Raw genomic sequence first — 22,947 nt, 5'->3', positions numbered from 1 at the left:
GAATGAACAGGCGTTTTTGCTAGCTCTTTCAACTTTTTGCACTCCAATCCAGTGCAGATAAACGGCACAAAATAAAACATTTATCAGGCGCGTAGGCTCTGTTGTGCAACAAATCCTCCGCCATGGTCTTGTCAGTCATCTCTCCTCATGTGATCAGTGAATCACGTTAGATATATATTATGTATGTATGTATACACATTTTAAAACCTAAACCTTATCCCCCTCTGTTATTTCCCACCCACAGACTCCCTGAAGAAGAAGGTGCATGCCTTACCCTCCCCAGAGCGAGAGATACAGACTGTAAATCTGAAGAAAGACGTCAAGTATGGGCTGGGTGAGTGAGAGGGGTTCACATATCCAGTCAGAATGAAAAAAAAAATATGCTGCTACATTGGCAGATTATCAGGACACACACACACACACACACAATTATAGTGTGATAGAGTGCAGAGGTCTGGCAGTCCTCACCACTCACTCAGTGATTAATGAATCCCACTCTGGGAGAGAGAATGTGCTGTTTTACATCCACCTCAGATGGTGACTTGCAGTGAAAAGAGAGGTTGTCCATCATTGATAAGAGAAATACATTTAGTATATGGGCAAGTGACAGTCTCAATAAGACATCTTTGAATCTTAATAAGACAGTCTCAATAAGACATCTTTGAGACATTTGTCTTTTTGTAGTTTGTGAGACATAGTAGAATCAAATGTGTGTCTGTTTTGCTCACCAGGCTTTCAGGTTGTAGGCGGAGAGAATTCTGGCCGTCAGGACCTGGGGACCCTCATTAGCTCCATCACACCGGGTGGACCAGCAGATCTAAACGGCTGCCTGAAACCAGGTATGAAAGTGGAAAGAAGATTGGACAGGAGAGGAGTGATCTTTTTTTCTATATTTATAAGTAGTTCATAATACCTTTGACAGATTCAAACCATTATAGTATACTTTTTGCATGGTTTAAATCAGTATTTATCAACTAGGGGGCCTCAGAAAACTTCCAAAGGGGGCCACAGGATATCTTATAAGTATTTAAATTAATAAATCATAATTTACACACACAAAAAAACTAAATATAAAAAAAAATCAAACGAAATAATCAAAATAAAAAGTAACAATCAAGTAAAAATCAATCACTCAATAACTGTTGTTTGTATTGAATAATAAATTTTGTGAATGGAATCACAAAATGAATCATGGTCAATTCTTTTTAATATTTCAAGTTTCTGTTAATAAAAAAAAGCTTAAAAACAAGAAGCTTAATTACAGAAAACAGCATTTGCATATTGCGTTGACTAACAGGAGGCGTATGAGTCAGAATGGTTGAACAACTGCTGTAAATGATTGTTGAATCTTTAAATAATTCTAGAATACTTTTAAATTATTTTAGAATGCTTTGATTTGTTCCAAAATGCTTTGAATGATTTCTGAATCCTCTGAAAGATTCTAGAACACTTTGAACTGGTTCCACAACTCTTGAAATGATTCACTGAACAATTCTAGAATTTTCACTGTAAGGTTGTTAACTCCCTATTTATGCTTTAAGTGATTCTATAGTGCTTTAAATGATTCTAGTATGTTTTAAAAGATCATTGAATACTGTGAATAATACTTTTAAATGAATCTAGAATGCTTTTAATGTAGGAAATGCTACCTAGAATGATTTGAAAGGCCCCAAATTACGTTGAAAGATTCCAGAACACTTTTACCAAATGTTGAATCTTTGAAACAGATCCATAACTATTCCATAGAGATCCATAACAAATTATTCTAGAATCCAGCTTTGGAAATGTTCAAATTCCGCAATCATTAAGCGTGGTTCTTAGTGATTAAAGAACTCTCTAAATGATTCCAGAACAGTGTTATTTTAGTATTATTGAGATACTATTATAATAATATAATAGTAAATGAAATAAAACTATTACTATATTTTATTATAATAATAATTTAAAAAAAACCTATTTTTGAATGTTTTTTATTTTATTTTCCATTTTCTATTTCCATTTTTGTCTTTTTATTTATATATTTATATATATATATATATATATATATATATATATATATATATATATATATATATATAGATATATATATATATATATAATATATATATATAAATTAAAAAACAAAAATGGAAATAGAAAGTGGAAAATAAAAAAATAAAAAACATTCAAAAATAGTGTGTGTGTGTATATATATATATATATATATATATATATATATATATATATATATATATATATATATATATATATATATATTATTTTTTATTTCAGTTTTGGTGTATTATATCTAGTTACAGTACATGAGAAACATCTTAAACTACCTGAAATAATATAAATATATTACATTTATATTCATATATTACTATACATTTTAGATTGTTCAGTTTAAAGTTGTCAACTTTTTCCCTACAGGTGACAGGCTGTTGAGTGTGAATGACATCAGTCTGGAGAGCTTATCACATGATACTGTGGTGGAGATTCTGCAGAGCACCCCTGATGATGTCACAATGGTGGTCTCTCAACCTAAAGAGAGGCTGTTTCCAGGTAATGGAAATAATATATATACACTTTGCACTTTGTAAGAACTAATATACACAATGCAATAGCATTTCACCATAATCTTACTGAAAAAAGCTTTTCTGGAGGCTTTTAGATGACAGTACCATAAACAAGGTTCTTTTTCCCTCTGTTAGGCTCCCCTTCAGGAATCCATCACCATAAATCAGCCTCTCAAAATCAGGAAGTAGATGTCGATTCTTCCTCTGAAGATCATACATGCTCCCCCAGCCCGCCACTTATCTCCAGCAAAACGTCTCCGCCTCAGTCCGTTCGACAGGGTAGCATCAGTTCGCAGGACTCCAGGACAGAGAGCGGCAGCCTTCAGCAAACAAATCTCAATGGATTCCATCGCAACATTTCCACCGATGGTCCCGTGGCAGTGCAGTCACTGCCAGCTGACAGTAAACCCTCTGTTGAAGCTACTCCACCAGCTTTACCCCCTAAAACTAGAAAACCCAAAGTGCCAGATGTTCCTAAAGAGCTGGAATACTCCGACAGAGGGGATTCAGACATGGATGAAGACACATACTCGAGTAGCCAAGAGAAACAAAAGACTAAAAAGGTAGAATCAGTCTCTGTAGTGATTTGAATGAACTTTGACTCTGACCTCAAGGTTTCATTTTGAGTTTCTAGTCAGCATCTGTTTGATATGAACTTTGACATGTGCTTTTTAAGATGTTACTTCAGTGTTTAAACCTCACAAAAAATATTAAATTGCTTTTTTGTTTTAAATAATAGGACGGTTCTCGCTCGCTCATTGTATCCCTCCTTGGAGTTACCTACATGCCAGTGGATTTTCACTTAATCAAATGCAGAACAAATGCAGATTTTCAAACATATTTCACATTTATACTATGTATCATAACCATGTCTGATATGACAGGTTTAAATCAATGAAACCAACATGTTTAGTGGCACTTGCTAAGGAAAACGTCCCTAAAACTATTGGTTGTTCTACAGTTAGGGATGTTGCCATATGCATTGCATTGAAGGAGGTACTTAAGGTTGGGGTCAGTAAGATTTTTTTGAAAGAAGTCCCTTCTGCTCACCAAGGCTGCATTTATTTGATCAAAAATACAGTAAAAACAGTAATAATGTGAAATATTATTGCAATTACAAATAGCTGTTTTCTGTTTTAATATATTTTAAAATGTATTAATGAAAAATTAATTTAATGTAAAATGAATTAATTTCTTTCTTTAAAAAAATAATCTTGCTGACTCCAAACTTTTGATCAGTTATCAACCATCTAGCAAATGCATATAGTGTTGTCAAAAGTACAGATTTTAATACAAAGTCGATACCGAAATTTAAAAAATTGTTTTATTGAGCAGATTTGTAAACACTTCTGATTGGCCTTTGTGTTCACTCACTCAACAGATATGTCTGTGATTGGCTATAATGATCAACGCTTCAAAAACATGTTGTAAACAGTCATCAGTGACACTCTTCACCGAGCATTTACACAGATACACACGGAAGCATTTGAAAGCAGGCATCTGTCAGCGAACCGGTCCATTGATAGACGCCCGCTTTCAAAAAACTTTCAAAATCGAACACTTTCGTGATCAGTGTAGCCAATCACAGACATATCTGTTGAGCGTGTGAACACAAAGTCCAATCAGCTCAACCGCGCTCAATTTTTAAAATGTCAGTACTGACTTGGTATCGCGGCCGGTACTTTTGACACCACTAAACGCATATCAGTGTGTTAACAATCACTCAAAACCACATAGCAGCAGGGTTTTGCACCAGTGAGATGGGGTGAATAAGCGCAACCAGGTGACTTACAAGATGTTCTGTCGATCATTGCAGTAAAGGCTGCTTAGATGCAAACTTCACTTGTCGCTCCTGGATAGCACACAGTGTTTCACATACTGTATTTAAATTTAGATATATCAGTTCCACATTTCTTGGAAGTTCCCTTACAATCTAATATCACTATTTAGGTGAAATACTTAGTATATATCTACACTTCATAGCCACGCAAATGTGTGAAATATCAATAAAAACGTTCTAACTGCTTGTGACCGTCCTTCGCTCTCTTTCTGACCAGTTGCATTTCTGAATGTAAATGCAACGCATTTGTGCATGTCAACACCATTAACCTCTGACCCCTTGACCCTTGCATGTATACGGCTGTGCACGGCCTTGTATTTACCCAGCTCTTCTCTGTTTACAGGGGGTTTCTCCCAACATCGTCACGGAGACTTTAAGTGCTAGTAGCCCAGAAGTCAATAGCCTCCAGCCTGGAGATCTATTTGACATTGAGCTGTCCAAAATAGACAGCAGTCTGGGCATTAGTGTCACGGTACTGTTCGGAAAGGTTTTCGCTCTCTCTTTTTTTCTCCTTTGTTTCCCTTTTACTTACTTTTTGTGTGTGTGTGGTGTTGTTTTTGTACCCTTAGCCCTCGCTCCTTTTTGAAGCTCCTCGCTTGGCTTCAGTTTTGGGAAAGTAGATTTGGCTCTTTGCATGCAGATTTTTACAGGCATTTGAATTGGCTCCTTCATAAACGGTAAAACCGAAAAACAGTAGGTACAGCAAAGTGCAGAAATGCGCACAGCCAAGACTACATGCCACCTTTCAGCTGTATTGTTTTTAAGATGAAGAAGCACTAATGCCTGCATGGATTTGCATTTGCTTGTCTATGGTGTGATTTTTACAGTGATGCTTTTTACAGCATGCTGCTTTTGTTATGTAGATTGTTTGTGATTTGAAATTATTATTTTTTTTTTTTTAAGTCGGTATTTCAGAATACTGCAATGAAATTCATTAATCATCAACTCAAGAAATCAGGTGGTTTGCTTTATGATTGAAGGATGGGTATATCTAGAAAATATAAAATGAGCATGTCCAATTAATTACATAATACACTCATAGATTCAAAACATAGAGCATAGGCACTTTTTTCCCCATGATGCCTTTGTGCATGGCTATATTAACATCTTTGTCTGTCTCAGGGTGGATCAAATACAACAGTGAGGCATGGAGGGATATATGTCAAAGCAGTCATTCCTAAAGGAGCAGCTGAGCTGGATGGGAGGATAAGGAAAGGTAAAAAAGGAATTTTAAAAATATTATTATTAAAAAAATGATACACTACAAACGTTTGAAATTAATACTTTTATTCAGCTAGGATGCATTAAATTGATAAAGTGATAGGAAGACATTTATAATGTTACAAAAATATATATATATTTCTAATAAATGCTGTTCTTTTGAATTTTCTACCAAATAGATTATTTTTTTTAAAGTAATTTATATTCAAATTGAAAGTTGTTTTATTTGCTGTATTTTAATTTAATCAAATAAATGCAGCCTTTGAAGAGACTTGTTACAAAAAACAAATCTTTTGAACAGTGGTGTATATTGGAAAAAATAATGATTTATTAAAGTTGTAAGAATGACATATTAGTACTTTTTGTACTGAATTTGATTTATGCAGATCCAAAAAAAAAAAATAAATCATTGTGCCCAGACAGAACGATTGTCATTACCGTTACATTTTACAGAAATATCCCAATGCAACACAAATCTGTATGGTGATAAAAATAGGCTTTATTTTCCATTTACAGATCATATCTCATATATCATATCATATCGTATCATATCATATATAACATATAACATCACAATATATATATTTATAACATCACATCCCATCACAATATATATATATATATGTATATATGTATACGATGAGAACGTTCCTGGAGAGCCCTCGGGCTCCAGCATGGTCCGGGTCAAGAAGCTGTTTCCAGGGCTGCCAGCAGCCGAGAGTGGCCGCATCGAAGTGGGTGATGTGTATATATATATATATTTATATATTTATATATATATATATATATAAATATATATATATATATATATATATATATATATATATATATATATATATATATATATATATATATATATATATATATATATATATTATATATATATATTATATATATATATATATTATATATATATATATATATATATATATATATATATATATATATATATATATATATATTATATATATATATATATATATATATTATATATATATATATATATATTATATATATATATATATATATATTATATATATATATATAATATATATTATATATATATATATAATATATATATTATATATATATATATATATATATATATAATATATAAACACAACACAACCCAAAATAGGACAAGCATTTTATAATATAATATAATATTTTGTGGGGTTAAAGATGAGCTGTATTTTTCTTCAAGAGATTCACAATATTACAAGACTGTTAGTAAGCCTGTGTGTTGATTGTGTGTCCTACAGGGGATCGTGTCGTGGCTGTGAACGGAAAGAGCCTTGAAGGAGCGTCTCACAAACAGGCAGTAGAGATGTTGAGAGATACTGGGCAGGTGAGAATGCTGGGTGCCACACAGCGCCCCCTAGAGGATTTCTCTTCACTGAAAGTTCAATCGTGTTTTTTTTTTTTAAATGAATTCCCGTTGTCTAGGTGGTGCATCTCTTGATGGAGAAAGGTTTGCCCCCAGAAAACAGCATTCATGCCCCTCTGACCCCTCAAGGCACTACTGTACTTCAAAACGCAGCTGTGGAGGAGGTACCACCACCGAAGAAAGCAGAATATAACTTCATTACTCCAGGTATGAGGTGAAATTGACACTTGCTTACGAGCGTATGAAAAAGGTTGTGGGGTGGTTACCCAAAGGTTGTGGATATGAAGAGTAAATCGGTGTCCTCTTTCTTATTTACCCCTCTAGATAACACGTTTGATGTGGGGTTGCTGAAGAACACATCCGGTCTGGGATTCAGTTTTAGCCGCGAGGAGAATGTTCCTGGAGAGCCCTCGGGCTCCAGCATGGTCCGGGTCAAGAAGCTGTTTCCAGGGCAGCCAGCAGCCGAGAGTGGCCGCATCGAAGTTGGTGATGTCATTCTACGTGTCAATCAGACGCCACTCAAAGGACTTTCACAACATGTACGTTAACCTGTTACTTCAGTCTGTGAGGGGAAAAAAATGATTTAAAACAAAATTCTAATAAAAGTAAATACCAAACAACAAAAATTATATTTTTTTATTTCTGTTTGTCAGGAGGTGATCTCTGCTCTGAGGGGGACAGGACAGGAGGTGACCCTTCACTTGTGTAGACCTGAACCAGGGGTTTTACCTGAGATGGACCCTGCCATTACAGTAAGTCTCACTGATCTTAATTCACGTGTCTGCATTATGTTCCATTACCAAAGGAATATTCTGCTTTGTTTTCGCTTAAGAATTTCAGGAAGGGACATGATGTGTAAATTACAGCCATATATGTTTCATTAGAAAAGTAGTCCCAGCACAAGAGATGAATTTAGACAAACTTATTTAGTTTTATTGTCTTATTTTGAGTCTTTTTTTTTTTTTTTACTTTAAATGTTTGGTTTTATTTCCTTTTAAGTATTTCATTTAGTTTTATTTAATTTTTTTAATAATTTTATATTTTGAGTAATTTTGATTGAAGTATTTCATTTTGTTTTTATTTTATTTTGAGTTTCACCAAGTCTTGAGATTTATTTTGTTTTTCATTTTTATTTCAAGTCATATTTATTTTGAGTATTTTTTATTTTTATTTTTTTTGAATTTTTTATTTTGTTTTATTTTACTGAGTTTTATTTAATTGTGTTATTATTACTTAATTACTTCATTTTGAGTATTTTATTTATTTAATTTTCATTTTATTGAGTTTTATTGTGATCTCAGAAACTCTCCAGAAACTCTGTTTTAAGCAGATTTAGCAGTTCTTTACTGATTAAGATATCACCACCTGTTTTTGACTATTTCACATTTTTAAAATAAAAACTAAAATTCACCCTCCCCAGACTCCCGTTCCTTCTCCACGAAAGGAAGCTCGTCCCAAACCCCAGCCTGATCCCAAGACGAGCTCTCCACCTCAGTCGGAGCACCAGCGGTCGGTGGGCCCTGTGGAAGATGCTCTGGAGAGGTTGCTGATGAAGTCGCCCAGTCGCAGGGACAGTTACAGCGACAGCACGGACAATGATGAGCTGGAGGAAGCCTTCAGCCCTGCCAACCTAGAGCAGGCCAGTCAAGCCTACTGGGACCGGAGTGTCTATCAAACCCCCATGGAAAGACTCCCATACGAGGCCAATATGGACGACACTGTACAATCTGCATATTACTCACCCAGACAATCCATGTCTAGACCAGATGTCAACAGAAGGTCAGAAATGTACTCTTAAACCATAAGCCTAAAATAAAATGTTTTGCTAATATATGTGCTTGCTACATTCTAAAAAAAAAAAAAAGTTGCTACCTTATAATAATAATGTTTTATTTATATAGTACATTTCCAGTGCTCAAGGACACTTTACATGCAAGAAGAAAAGGATAACACGAATTGAGTAGACAACAAAAGTGGTAAACTTGCTAAAGGCAGAAAAGTAGAATATTACAAAGTAGTAGATTAGAGTTACGAGAATACAGAACAGTAAAAGAGCATTACATAGACGGCAGCATACGGCAGCATAGAATCAAGCACAATGATATATTAGGTGAATACATTTGCGGTACAAGTATTGAAGCTTGTTTCTGCCATATAAATAAAAAATAAAAAAGGGTAACTTTGACTTTTTATCTCACAATTCTGATTTTGCTTTCTCAGAAATGCATGTTTGCATCTTGAAAAAAAGTCGTCTTTTCATCTGAATTGGACTTTATAACTCGCAATTGCGAGTTTATAACTCACAATTCAGAGAAGAAAAGTCTAAACTTGCTGTTGCGAGAAAAAAGTCAATTTTATCCAGTCAGGAAAAAAAAAAAAAAAAATGTCTTGCACTTGAGAGTTTATATCCCTCAATTCTGACTTTATAACTCTCTTTTGCGAGTTTATATCTCACAATTCTGTGAAAAATGTCAGAATTGTGAGATGAAAAAGTCGCAATTATCATTAACATTTTTCCCTTGGTGGAAACCAGCTTCTATAGCATAAGTAAATTTCAGCTGAAATGATATTAAACCAAGTTTAAAAAATTAGTTGAATCTTGTATAACTAAAAAAAAAAAAAAAACTTATTTTAATGAGTTAAAATAATGTAAAAACATATGTTGTCATGACTTAGTGATATCACTTGTATTAGTGTTTGGCTTTGTCAGCCTAAACAAGTCTGGTTTTTAAAAATAAACACTGTTCTCTTACATACTGTAAGCCGACTAGGTCATTTCATATAATTGGGCCCAGGGTACAGAGTTCAGGTGTGACGGCACTAATTCTCTCATGTTGGCATGTTTTGCTCAGTCTGTATCATGTGACTCTGTAAGTGTTATACAACACGGCAGCCAGCAGCACTGAAACGCTTCTGAAAAGATTTAAATAACAAGAACAGGTCGATGTCTATAAATAATGTTTAGTCTGATGACAATTGCTTTTTTTATGTTTTATTTTTTGTTTCTTAGCTTCAATGGCTATCTCAAAGAATTTTATTCTGTTTTTTATTTATTTATTTATTTTATTTTGATATCATTTTTCATCCTGTTTTATTTTTGGATTGTTGGTTTCAATGATCTGAAAGCATTTTATTTTTATTTTTTATTTTATTAAATTTTTAATTTAGCATCAGTTTTTTTTTTTTTCTTCACTTTTTTTGTTTCTTAGTTTCAATGTCAATCTTAAAGTATTTTATTTTTTATTTAACTTTTAATTAAATTACAAAATGAAGAAAATAAGAATATAAATAAATTATATAACTATGTAAAAATACATTGATATTTGTGTCCACTTTTAGAAGGCGCACTTAACATTTGAGTTATAATTTATAATGATTTAAATAAAAAAAAATGCTAGTTTATAAAAAAAAAATACAGTTAAATGCAACTGAAAAAAAGGTGAAAACACGAAAGTAGTACATTAAGATTAAATTAAGATTATGGTGACAAATGTGCAAATAATAATGTTGCAAATAAAGTCTCAATGCAACAGCATTTTATTGGTTAAAAAAACATGCCAGTTGTTGCAGTATTTATGTTTAAAAATCATGTTCCATTTCCTGTCTTTGTTCTCCACTTTTTCCTGTGCATCATCTTCATCTTCAGTGATTTGGACGGCTCTGCACTTGGTATGTCATCTTCTCCAGCCCTTCCTGAGGGTGGGATCCTGAGCCCCAGTCCAGACCCTCTGCCTCCACCACTGCCAAACCCCATTAACCTCCGTCTTCCAGAACACGGCCAGGAGGAGGAGTTCATCCCTGTAAGTGACCATTAGCATGAAAAACTTTTCATCTCATTTTGATATTTAATTGAAATGATCTTCTGTTAAGAATTTCTAATGGAATCTCCTGCTTGTGTTGAAAATTTAAAGTATGACCTCTCTGTTATGATTGAAACAGGAATGTTTGTGTCATTTTAGGAGGTGGAGCTGAAGGTCTCTCTGGTGAAATCTGATAAAGGAAGTTTAGGTTTCACCCTCACCAAAGGGCCAGACAACAGTTGCTACATCCATGACATTATCCAGGACCCTGCTAAAGGAGACGGCCGCCTGCATCCAGGGGATCGCATGATAATGGTATGATAATAGGGATTAGTATTGGGCAATCTTCTGCATTTTCAGACCGTCATATCGGCAGACTGTGAGATCACGATACATAATATTATTGTGCACGCGTGGGTTTGGGTGAGAGAACAACTCTATGGATGTGTCATAGTCATAATTTTTCCCAACGTGAGCCGTCAGATCATCCACTACAATTTGGAGCGGTTAAGGCCCTGGTATATTTCATTTCCTGGGTACCTCTCCGTATATATATATATATATATATATAGTATATATATATATGTGTATATATATATATGTGTATATATATATATATGTGTATATATATATATGTGTATATATATATGTATGTGTATATATATATATATATGTGTATATATATATGTATGTGTATATATATATATATATGTATGTGTATATATATATATATATATGTATGTGTATATATATATATATGTATGTGTATATATATCTCATCAAACACATCAGCTATTGGCGATACCTTTGACCATCTTCGATCCACAATATTATCATCTATTTGCATATGGATGGGTGTATCTTTACTGTTATCTAGTTTTGCAGAGTTTTGAAAGCCGGTAAAATCTAATTTTATTTGACAATACTTCCCTGAAAACTAGAGTCATCAATAAATTTAGTATATTTTCTGGTCCATATGTAGGTTAATTTTGTAGGTTTTTTGCAGTACACTAGCATGTAATGCAAACACACATGGACTACAAGCTGCAAAACTTACATTTTCATTTTATTTTACACATTGTTCTGCATCTTCATCCTTCTTCCTCTGTTTTTAGGTGAATAACACTGACGTGTCTGGCATGAGTCACACTGAGGTGGTCAACCTGGTACGTGCCGCCCCCAAAGTCGTGGACCTGGTGGTAGGCCGTGTCCTAGAACCTCCCAAACCACCAATAGAGGCCCACCTCCTTCCCGACATCACGTTTCAGTGTCACGATGAGCCTTTAGGTAATGGAAATAGCAATGTATATTGTAACTGATCTTCTTTACCACTCAGTGGTGTTCTCAGAAATACCCAGAATCCAGCTGGGCAAGTAGATTTAGCTGTGTTTGACCAATACATTTGGGGCATTAGTGTTATCTCACTGTCAGAGGTCAACGGGGGCTTTACCGGGTAAAGCAAAAACACAGATATCCATCAGCATAAACAAAGCCCACTTGCGTTTCACTGGAAAAATGAGCTCAAGGGGTTCAACAACAAGCTAGATAAAGGTGTCGGATTTCAGCTAGCTGACAAAAAAGTGAAAGAAAGAAAGAAGGTAGTGATAGGGTTTAGCGCAGCCGGATCACTTAAAGTGTTTGCTTTCTGGGTGTGTGTGTGGCTGTCTCTTGTAGGTCTGGTTCTCGATGGAGGAAGTGACAGTGGGTTGGGCGTACTGTACGTGAAAGACATCATCCCGGGATCCGTAGCCTCAGCAGAAGGCAGTTTGAGACACTTGGATATCATACATTACATCAACGGCGCTCCGACGCAGGATCTGACCTTGAGCGAGAGCCGCAGACTCCTGCAGCTGTCACTGAGGAATCTTAGTCTCAAAGCCACCAGGTGAGTTATTCGCACGACACGACTCAACTACATGTTCATGAAAAACGCTTCAAAGTTCATTCAAATATGCAAAAATAATTGAATTGTTCAGGTGTTGCAAGGCTCTTTTGATGGACTTGTTTGTCAGTTGTTGTTTAATATATGTAATACTGTAATACTTCTGGATGAATGCCAATAACTATATTTCCATAGGAATGGGAAGCCTGTTTTTCCGGGTGAGGAGGAGATTTCATTACTAAACAATAACATCAGTTCTAAAGTCTCCCAGAGTATGAATGGTAAGAGTAGTGAGAAATAAACTAGCAGTACCTGCAAAATTCTCTCACACTGTTCAGTAGTTTGTAGTTTGGGGTTGGGCATTTATTTGACCAAAAATGCAGTAAAACATTGTGAAATGTTATTACAATTTAAAGTAACTATTTTCTATCTAAATGTATTTGTGCTGCTTCATATTTTTGAGGAAAGACATTTTTCCAAGATACGTTGATAAATAGAAAGTGCAAAATAACAGAATTTATTTGAAATTGTAAATATTATAAATGTCACTTTTTTTGATCAATTTAATTCATCCTTGCTGAACAAATGTATTAATTTCTTTTTTTTAAAGTTGCATGGTACGAACCCCAAACTTTTGAATGGTAATGTTGTGTTGATGCTCAAATTCACAAATTTAGTAAAATATGCCAATAAATTTCAAGCAGTTAACAAATATATATAAATTTGATAATACATTTTAAGTTTGTAAAGTTTATAATGACTTAGATTAACTGTAACTCATTGCATAATGTAACCCACAGTGAAGATGTCGTCATAATATTTGCATACTGAATTCTGATTGGTCATTGGTCATTTATAATTATATTATATTTGGTAAAACTCACTGTAACACATGATCTTGTGTGGTTTATTGCTTAAATTAATGGTATCAACTGTTTATTTTTCTTTTGATTGATGGCATTCTGATGCTCTGGTTAGTAGTGTTGTCACTCTTCTGGTTGTAAGCTGAGTAATTTACACAGTGGCTCAGTTCTCTCTTGCTTTCTCTCTTTGTATCATAGGTTATCTCCATAGCAACGATCGTAATGAATTAGAGGCCCTATCCGATATCTGTCCTGCTGAGGTAAGGACCTGTAGAACTTCTGGTAAACTATTACCTAATATTGATCGGTGCTGCTCTGGCTAAATATTTTACCACTAAATAGACCGACTTCAGAAACAGAAACGTTTCAGGCATGATATTATAGTATGGGATCTGTTTTGTGGCTTGTGAGACAGGACACAAACAGCGTGAAATTTAAACTGAGGCAAGCCATAGAGACAGGTTAGATTTCTGCGGTCTTTTGTTTACTAGAAGAACCGGTTAGAGGAATTTGACTCGATTTTCAGGAAACACGTTTTTTGTGAGCAACCAACACTGAGGCTTCTTCCATCACTGAATTGGCTGTAATTGTGCTTCTTTGTCATTCTGGCTTGCTTTCTTTTGTAAGTTTTGACAAGTATTTCCTCATCTCATTAATTTTGCCATGTTTATTTGACTCTTTTCTTGTCTAAAATGTTTACAGGAGCAGATTGTGAAGCTGCAGTTGGAGAAGCCGCCAGCAGGAGGCCTGGGCTTTTCTGTGATTGGTGGAGAAAGGGGTATTTTCGTGAAGTCCATCACCCCTGGAGGCACCGCAGAAATTGCGGGCACGTTGCAAGTTGGCGATCGTTTACTGAAGGTATGTTTTTACACTTTACACCAATTTATTATTATTTTTTTTTAAGTTGCACTTCCAAAAGCCAGTTTTGTTGGTTGTGTTTGTGTACAGGTCAATGACGATCTGATGATCGGCGTGTCACACTCTAAAGCCGTCACCACCATCCGTAAAGCTAAAGGCTTGGTGCACCTCGTCGTCTCCCGCCCGCCTGACCAAATGCCCAACACATACCTGGGCTTTCTGCCTCTCAAATCCAATGGTGTTAATGGCAACAACGGTACAGTCTATATGTCAACAACCTCATGGTTATTCAAAAAGTAGAATGAATGCATGCCCAGAACCTGTCAGGTTGTGTTTTTCTATTTTTGGTTCAGTAAAATTTGTTTTTTTTTTTTTTTTTTTTTTTTTTTATGTAAATAGTAATACAACACACATACATACATGTATGTGTATGTGTGTGTATATATATAATATAATATAATATAATATAATATAATATAATATAATATAATATAAAAACAGCATATTTTATTTTTTATTATTATAAATAATAATAATACATTTTTATGTTGTTTAATGAAAATACAGATCTTTAAGATTTAAATAGAAAACATTTTTTTATTATTATATTCTATTTATGGGCTTTTTGTGCCTTTATTTGGAGAGGACAGTAGAGGGCAGACAGGAAAGCATTGGGCAGAGAGAGAGGGGCAGGATCGACAAAGGACCTCGAAACGGGAATCAAATTCCTGTGAACGCATTTGTGCCATATGTTGGCGCACTAACCATATTTAAATTTTTTAATGTTTATTTTAATGAAATATCATTTTTTATTAAGAGTAATAATTTAGTCTCACAAAAAGGGCTAAGAAAAATCTGTTTTTGTGATGTTTCAGATGTGAGTGAGGATAGCGGCGTGAAGACAAAACTCCAGACGCCATCGGAGCAAAGCAAGAGCAGCAATCCACCTCCCCTCCCACCGATAGGTACAGTAAAGATCACATGACCAGTGTTATTTTAGTATCAAGTATTGATATAAAATTCTATTATTGTTTTATATTTATATTTTGAATTAGTTTAAATTGTACACTACGTTCCAAATTATTATGCAAGAGACAAATCAGTAAGATTTCTGTACAATAAACATTCAGATTTTAGTTTTTCTAAGAAAATGTTTGTTCGTTTATTTATTCATGTCTTTTTAGATAACTGGTATCAACCTCAAACAAAATAATTTGCCAGATCTATGGAAACCCTACTTAGAGGTTGTTCCACATTATTAAGCAAGTCACAGTTCTCATGGAATATGGGGAGGAAGAAAGATCTTTTTGAAGATTAAAAGCATGAAATGGTGCAATGTTGTGCAAAAGGCATGAAAACAACTAATATTGTGTGAAACTAAATGGAGATTATTGAATTATAAGATTTGTGTGTGATTTAGAGCACAGCAGAACTCGGTCAGATAAAGGCTTATTAATGAAAGTTCCTGTCAAAAAAATGTATTGTATTAAAAGGGCAGCTATAAAAAAAGCCAGTGTTGAGCAGCAAACAGGTATTTGAAGCTGCTGGTGTCTCTGGAGTCTCAAGAAGCTCTCCATGCAGGCTGGCAGTTGTGCGTAAAGATGCATTTCAGCCACTCCAAACCAAACCTCACAAAGAATAACATTTACAGTGGGTTTAGAAATACATGGACTCATTTTTAAATAGTTTTATTCACTGAATAATGCCGTACTACTACTGGATGGTCTAAATGGATGGATTCCTGGATGGTTGGTGAATGGCCACCACGTTCCAATAAGACTGCGATGTCAGCAAGGAGCTGGCGGGTGATGATTTGGACTGGAATATTGGGAAGTGAGATGGAGGGTATTAAAATGACTTTTGCAAGATATGTGGAGTTCATAACTGTCCATTTTCAGCTTTGGTATAAAAAGGAGGATAGTGCATAGTACAATGCACTATTGTACAATGCACTATGCACTATCCCATGCTGCAAAAAACACCACAGCAATAAAACTGTTTGTATTTCTACACCCACTGTTAATGTTTCTCTTTGTTAGGTTTGGTTAGTGGTGTCTAAAATGCATTTTTACGCACAACTGCCAGCCTGCATGGAGAGCTTCTTGAGACTCCAGAGACACCAGCAGCTTCAAATACCTGTTTGCTGCTCAACACTGGCTTTTTTTATAGCTGCCCTTTTAATACAATACATTTTTTTGACAGGAACTTTCATTAATAAGCCTTTATCTGACCGAGTTCTGCTGTGCTCTAAATCACTCACAAATCTTATAATTCGATAATCACCATTCAGTTTCACACAATATTAGTTGTTTTCATGCCTTTTGCACAACATTGCACCATTTCATGCTTTTCATCTTCAGAAAGATCTTTCTTCCTCCCCATATTGCATGAGAACTGTGACTTGCTTAATAATGTGGAACAACCTCTAAGTAGGGTTTCCATAGACCTGGCAAATTATTTTGTCTGAGATTGATGCCAGTTGTCTAAAAAGACATGGATAAACAAACAAACAAACATTTTCTTAGAAAAACTAAAATCTGAATGTTTATTGTACTGAAATCTTACTGATGTCAATTGCATAATAATTTGGAACGTAGTGTATAAAATATTAATAACATATTTAAAACATTGTTTTAATATTGTTTATTATATTTTTAATATTTATTATTAAAGATTAATAAATATAATAACATTAAAATAATACAATATGTAAAATTACAATATTGTTTTTTATATTTTCCATTTTGATTTTAATTTTAGCAATAAAAATGTTTTTTTATTAGTTTATTTATTTTTTAATGTTTATATAGTTTTTATTAATGGATATTTCAGTTTTAATTGTTTTAGTACATCAGGTTAAAGTAAATGAAAACGTAATATTGCCTTTGCAAGTAGTTATATATGTATAAAATTGAATTTAATGTTACTTTTTAACTTTTTATGGTTTTAGTTTTATAATAACTCCACATGAGACTGGCAGATGGCTTATCGGAATTCTACCTGCAGATATTTACCCCTTATTTACATTATCTAAATTCTGTGTGTGTGTTTTAGACTATGAGACAGGCTCTCCAGAGAAAGGCAAGGGAACAGAAGGAAGTGGTGACCTATCAGAGGACACAGACTGTGACGGCTCGTCTCTGCCTGAAGACTCCCCAGAGGTACGGCCATCTGTAATTAAACTTGGAATATCTGCCATTTTACAGCAGTCAAACATAGTTCATAAGATCTGATCTAATAACAATGTACTTTGATGCAGTTGTATTGATTTGGAACATCATGTAGTTCAGATAATAGATGTCCTGTCTTCTGTCTTCAGACATCTCGGAAGGCTGAGTGGAAGGAAGAAAACGTTGATGCCCCACTGAACGACAGGTGAGGAAGAGGAAAACAATTTTACCACTTTCATAGGACTCTATCACTAATTTCACATCTGCACCTATTTATCAACATGATTTTCTGAAATGTATGCATTTATTAAGCAACATACAAAATTAAACTACCATTTATTAGTACTATTATTTATCAGCCTTATCCTCCTTTCTGTTTGAGCTACAGGAATATCAAGAATGAAACTAACAGCCATATCCTCCTAAATTCATCCAGAGTTAAATCTAACATGTTTGTTATTATGATCGAATCTTAGTGCTCTGCAGTCATTGTCAGGCCAGCTGGATGAAGATGAGATCACATGGGGGAGTGATGAGCTGCCAATAGAGAACATCAACTCTAAATTTACTGAAGGTCAGACTAGTGTTTCTCAAAGGGAAATGAGTCATTTTCTTATTGTTCATGCAATCAGTATGTCTCATTGTAAGTGTAATGCATGTTATTTTCCCTCTCTTTCTCAGATGGGCCCGTTGTTACTGAGGATGAGCTGACGTCTCTGCCGCTGGTTAAAGTGGTTCCTGACGGTCATTACACATCTACCAACCTCAACACTATAGTCCGTATGATGAGAGGCCTGCTGGAACAGAAAGTCCCACTTCAAGAGTTTGAGGTACAGAAATACTTCACTGTACTATATACTTAAATATATGAAAGCTTGTTTCCGGCATGAAAAAAATAAATAAAAAGGTAATCGCGACTTATCTCACAATTCTGAGTTATAAAGTCACAGTTGCATGATATAAAGAATCGTGAGATATAAACTCAACTCTAAAAAGTCAGAATTGACGCAATTACCTCTTTTTTTTATACCATCACAGGAATGCTATACATTTAAAATATATACAAACAGAAAAGTTATTTTACATTGAAATAATATTTCACAATATTATTGTTTTTACTGTATTTTTTATCAGATAAAGGCAGCCTTGTGTGAGCCTTATTTCAAAAACATTAAAAAATCTTACTGACCCCAAACTTTTAAACCGCAGTGTATTTTTAAAAAAAATTTTTTTGCATGAATATTTGTGTGCATATTGTTTTCTTTCAAAGAACCTGCAGAATTTGCGTCCCTTGGATGAATGTCTGATTGGCCAAACCAAAGAGAACAAGAAGAAAAACCGTTACAAGAACATCGTTCCATGTGAGTTAGGAGAAACACTGATGTATTAATAGTTTCAGCATGTTTCTCTGAACTTATTTTGAATATTAATTATCTCTTGCTCTCTGTCATGATTCAGTCGACACAACCAGGGTCATGTTGGGAAAGGATGGTGGCTACATAAATGCCAACTTCATCAAGATGCCTGTAAAAGACGAGAACTTCATGTACATCGCGTGCCAGGGTCCGCTGCCCACCACGCTCGGGGACTTCTGGCAGATGGTTTGGGAGCAGAAGTCCAACGTGATCGCCATGATGACACAGGAAGTGGAAGGAGGGAAAGTGAAATGTCAGAGGTACTGGCCTGACACGCCCCACTCACCTGAGATGGTGGACGACCGACTGCAGATCACACTGGTCAAAGATCAGCACCTGGACAACTTTGTCATCCGGCTCATAGAGGTCAAAGACATCCAGGTAAGAGACAGTTTATATATATTCTGTATATATTAGGGCTATATGATTCATCAAAATAAAACCGAATTCATGAGATGGCTTAATGTGATAATCAAATCACAAAGAATGTGACGTAATTAAATATATGTACTTGTAATGAGAAGTGCTTATCAACAAAAGAGAAGTTTTAAGGGCTCTCTGCTTTTTTTTTTTCTTTTTTCCGTCAAAAAGTTTCTATCGAATCAATTAATCAGGATTAATCGCATCTAACTTAAAAGTTTATATACGTGTGTGTATGTATATATATATATATATATATAGACTTGTTAGCTGTGATTAATCGATTTGAAAGCACTAAAAATTTTGTTCATATTATTGTTAAAAAAAATTTCTTAAATACTTTGTAGTGACATTACAATAGTTAATTTTTAATTACAATAGTTAATAGTTAATTACAAAAATAATTTTTAGTTATTTTTATCATTTTAACACATAGTACTACTACTACTACTACTACTACTACTAATATTATTATTATTATTATTATTATTATTATTATTATTAATAATATTTTTTCTAGCAATATTGATATATAATCACAAAATTACGGGCAAAATTGCAGCCCTACGATGATTAATCGCATCTAACATAAGTTTGTATACATGTGTCAACTTTTATGTTAGATGCAATTAATCATGATTAATAGATTTGACACTAAAATATTAATGTTATTATTAAATTATTTTCTTAAATACTCATTTTTTATGTTACAGTGACATTACAATAGTAATATTTCTTAATATTTTTTTTTTAGTTACTTTAATCATTTTGTTTAATACTATTACTACTAATAATATTTTTTTTCTAGCAATATTGATATATAATCACAAAATTCCGGGCAAATTGTGCAGACCTATGAACAACCACAGCAAACCTGGAATTTTAAATCGCAATTGCATTTGTTTTTTTTATCAGGAATTAGATTTTTTCCTTAAATCGTGCAGCTCTAATATCTTTATAAATACACTTAAAGAATAGATATTTAAATGCATAAATCTGCATATGTGTATCTTTCTCTTTTAGACTGATGAGATCCAGAGAGTCACTCATCTGAACTACACAGGCTGGCCTGATCATGGAACCCCGACTCAACCAGAACAGCTCCTGACATTCATTTCCTACATGAGACACATCCACCAATCAGGCCCCATCATCACTCACTGCAGTGCAGGGATTGGCCGATCAGGAACGCTCATTTGCATCGACGTGGTTCTTGGCCTCATCAGCAAAGATGCAGATGTAAGTGTCTCCATTAAAATATAGAAGTCTGTCATTATTCGTTGAGCAGTTGACTTGAATTTATAAGAAATGGAATTAGAAATGGATTTTTATTTGGATTTATTTCACAATTTTTTCTGGCTGAATTTTTTAAAGTATGTATATATGTATGTATTTATGTTACTGGTAACACTTTACTAGCCTGGTAATACCAGACTCTGCTACTTCACTTTGCTTCGTAGACAGAGTCTGGAATGGCATAATAGAGAAGTGTTTTCTCTCTCGCCAGGGGGCGCTTGTCTGAAGTTTAAAATCATTGGTTACCCGTAAGCCAATCAGATACGTTTAGTTATGACGTATGTTATGTGCCTGTACAGCCGCATCGAAGCACAGACATCATGCAATGAACTCAAATCTATGATTGAACTTCCACTGTAAACCTGTTGTAAACACATGATAAAACAAATGTTTATCAAACATTCTTCTTGTTCTGGCTTCAGTTTGAAAAAGAGTTGAATGTTCTCCATAACAGAGCGAATTGCATCCCGTGTCTCGTTTCCCATTTCTGCGGTCGTTTCGGTTTTCGATTTCTCTAACCTACAATGTAAAACTCGGCGCTTAGCATCTACGTCACGGCTCTCAGCCCGCCCTCTGTTCGTTGATTGGCCCGGCTGTTTCCAGACCGGTGGCAAACAGAAAGCTCTGACGCTGTCTCAGACTGAGTACAGAAGCGAAATGAAATTGAGCGGAAGTAGGAAGTCTGACGTAGTCAGGCTAACACTTTACATCATTAGCTGTGTGATTTAATGAAAGGTATATTAATTTACATGTATGCTCTCCACTTTTGCTCTCTTTAGTTTGACATATCAGATGTCGTACGTACCATGAGACTCCAGAGGCAAGGCATGGTGCAAACAGAGGTGAGAATTCATAATGAACTCATTAATGAATTCCTGTCATTGAATTAAAGTTTACTTCTGCATGTAACATTTCCTGTTTTCCCCTCCAGGAACAATACATTTTCTGCTACCAGGTCATCTTGTATGTGCTCAGATGTCTCCAGGCAGAAGAGAAGCTCTCAGGATAAAACCGTGGACCAGCACTGCCTTTCTTCTCTCCTCATCAGCAGAAAATACCAGCGGGCTTCAGTCATCATGATGTTTAGAAACTGCTTCATTGTTTTCTGATCAGGAGCTTTGACCTTATCAGAATAAATTATGTTTTTACGATGTTTTGGACGTCAGTGACGCATACAATTCTTGCAGAATTTTGTGTATTCTTATCGCTTACATTCTTGACCATTGGCTGCTACTTCTTTGAAAGCATTTATTTTATAACTTATCGTTTTTTTTGTTTTTGTTTTTGTTAAAAACAGTTTTTATAGATTCCCTAAAGATTATGGATCAAATAAAACAGAAATGAATTCATATTTTTTTTTTTTTTTTGTGGTACAAAATGATTCTTGTGTATTTTAAAATGAAATGATGCTGGAAATGTTGCCTTGACAGAATACAAGACAGTATTTGCTTTGTAAATCTTTTAGAAATCACTGAGTGCCAGTGGTAATCGAAGAAATGAAAAGTGTTATATTTAGTGTGATATTTATCATATGAAATCTGTCGATATGTTTTAAAGCTGTTACATACTGGACAATTTGCAATTTGTAAATAAAAGAATATCATGCCTTTAAGATTTCCTTTAATCATTGTATTTTTGTCATTTCTGCTACTGTTTTTTTTTTTTTTTTATCATTTTATAAGTCTTACAGGTCTTAGTTATGATTTTTCTTTAATGTTCAGGTTTTACTTGGTTTGAGATAAACATTGTCTTGAAATTCAGTTCTCCCAATTGCAAAAAAAGTGCTTTTTTTACCCACACATTTGCCTGTTGAATAGGTATAGTATATATCATGTATGTATCAGTAAAAATAGATTTGACTATTTTCCTGTTCCATTGATGTTTTCCTCATCTCTTATATAGACAAAATACTAATGATCTAAAGCAGAGGCTGTAGAAACTCACACAAGCACTCAAAACTTCACTGGCCAATAGCAAAACGTCAATTTGCATATTTCTTTATGTAAACATGATGTTTGAGTGCCAATGAATGGATGAAAAATCAACTGAAAACATAAAATTTGGATATCTGGTATTTAAATGAGTTGATTGATCAGTGATATAAGTGAAATACAAAATGAAATTTTGAAATCTATTTTTATTGGAAATGTTAAATAGGCTAAAGAAATGTTTTTTTTTTTTAATTAATTTATTTTTTTTTTTTTCAGTTGGACTAATGTAGTAATTTAGCTTACTGG

The 22,947-nt window shown here is 34.2% G+C and overlaps 1 protein-coding gene across 5 annotated transcripts in view; it reads left to right on the top strand.

Annotated features, from left to right (window-relative positions):
- ptpn13 (protein tyrosine phosphatase non-receptor type 13) overlaps positions 1 to 22,369 on the top strand; it is an 86,321-nt gene extending 63,952 nt beyond the window's left edge. For 2 of the 5 annotated variants that reach the window (XM_067375934.1, XM_067375933.1), the window contains exons 21-49: positions 245 to 334; positions 732 to 839; positions 2,413 to 2,544; positions 2,694 to 3,121; positions 4,742 to 4,885; positions 5,521 to 5,614; positions 6,882 to 6,967; positions 7,066 to 7,213; positions 7,331 to 7,545; positions 7,660 to 7,758; positions 8,427 to 8,785; positions 10,653 to 10,806; positions 10,966 to 11,121; positions 11,922 to 12,093; positions 12,481 to 12,691; positions 12,884 to 12,969; positions 13,750 to 13,811; positions 14,254 to 14,409; positions 14,500 to 14,665; positions 15,285 to 15,374; positions 17,464 to 17,570; positions 17,729 to 17,784; positions 18,056 to 18,153; positions 18,261 to 18,409; positions 18,850 to 18,940; positions 19,038 to 19,375; positions 20,438 to 20,653; positions 21,490 to 21,552; positions 21,642 to 22,369. In XM_067375934.1, the coding sequence (XP_067232035.1) occupies positions 245 to 334; positions 732 to 839; positions 2,413 to 2,544; positions 2,694 to 3,121; positions 4,742 to 4,885; positions 5,521 to 5,614; positions 6,882 to 6,967; positions 7,066 to 7,213; positions 7,331 to 7,545; positions 7,660 to 7,758; positions 8,427 to 8,785; positions 10,653 to 10,806; positions 10,966 to 11,121; positions 11,922 to 12,093; positions 12,481 to 12,691; positions 12,884 to 12,969; positions 13,750 to 13,811; positions 14,254 to 14,409; positions 14,500 to 14,665; positions 15,285 to 15,374; positions 17,464 to 17,570; positions 17,729 to 17,784; positions 18,056 to 18,153; positions 18,261 to 18,409; positions 18,850 to 18,940; positions 19,038 to 19,375; positions 20,438 to 20,653; positions 21,490 to 21,552; positions 21,642 to 21,719 (4,352 nt within the window). In that variant the 3' untranslated portion in view covers positions 21,720 to 22,369. The remainder of the gene's footprint in view (positions 1 to 244; positions 335 to 731; positions 840 to 2,412; positions 2,545 to 2,693; positions 3,122 to 4,741; positions 4,886 to 5,520; positions 5,615 to 6,881; positions 6,968 to 7,065; positions 7,214 to 7,330; positions 7,546 to 7,659; positions 7,759 to 8,426; positions 8,786 to 10,652; positions 10,807 to 10,965; positions 11,122 to 11,921; positions 12,094 to 12,480; positions 12,692 to 12,883; positions 12,970 to 13,749; positions 13,812 to 14,253; positions 14,410 to 14,499; positions 14,666 to 15,284; positions 15,375 to 17,463; positions 17,571 to 17,728; positions 17,785 to 18,055; positions 18,154 to 18,260; positions 18,410 to 18,849; positions 18,941 to 19,037; positions 19,376 to 20,437; positions 20,654 to 21,489; positions 21,553 to 21,641) is intronic. The other 3 variants (XM_067375935.1, XM_067375936.1, XM_067375937.1) reach the window with 3 other exon arrangements.
- The last annotated feature ends 578 nt before the right edge of the window (positions 22,370 to 22,947 follow it).

This window comes from Chanodichthys erythropterus, chromosome 22 (genome assembly GCF_024489055.1).
Source record: "Chanodichthys erythropterus isolate Z2021 chromosome 22, ASM2448905v1, whole genome shotgun sequence".
Lineage (NCBI taxonomy): Eukaryota > Metazoa > Chordata > Actinopteri > Cypriniformes > Xenocyprididae > Chanodichthys > Chanodichthys erythropterus.
Note: the sequence above shows the minus strand (reverse complement) of the source record. Positions and strands in the feature narration are given on the sequence as shown.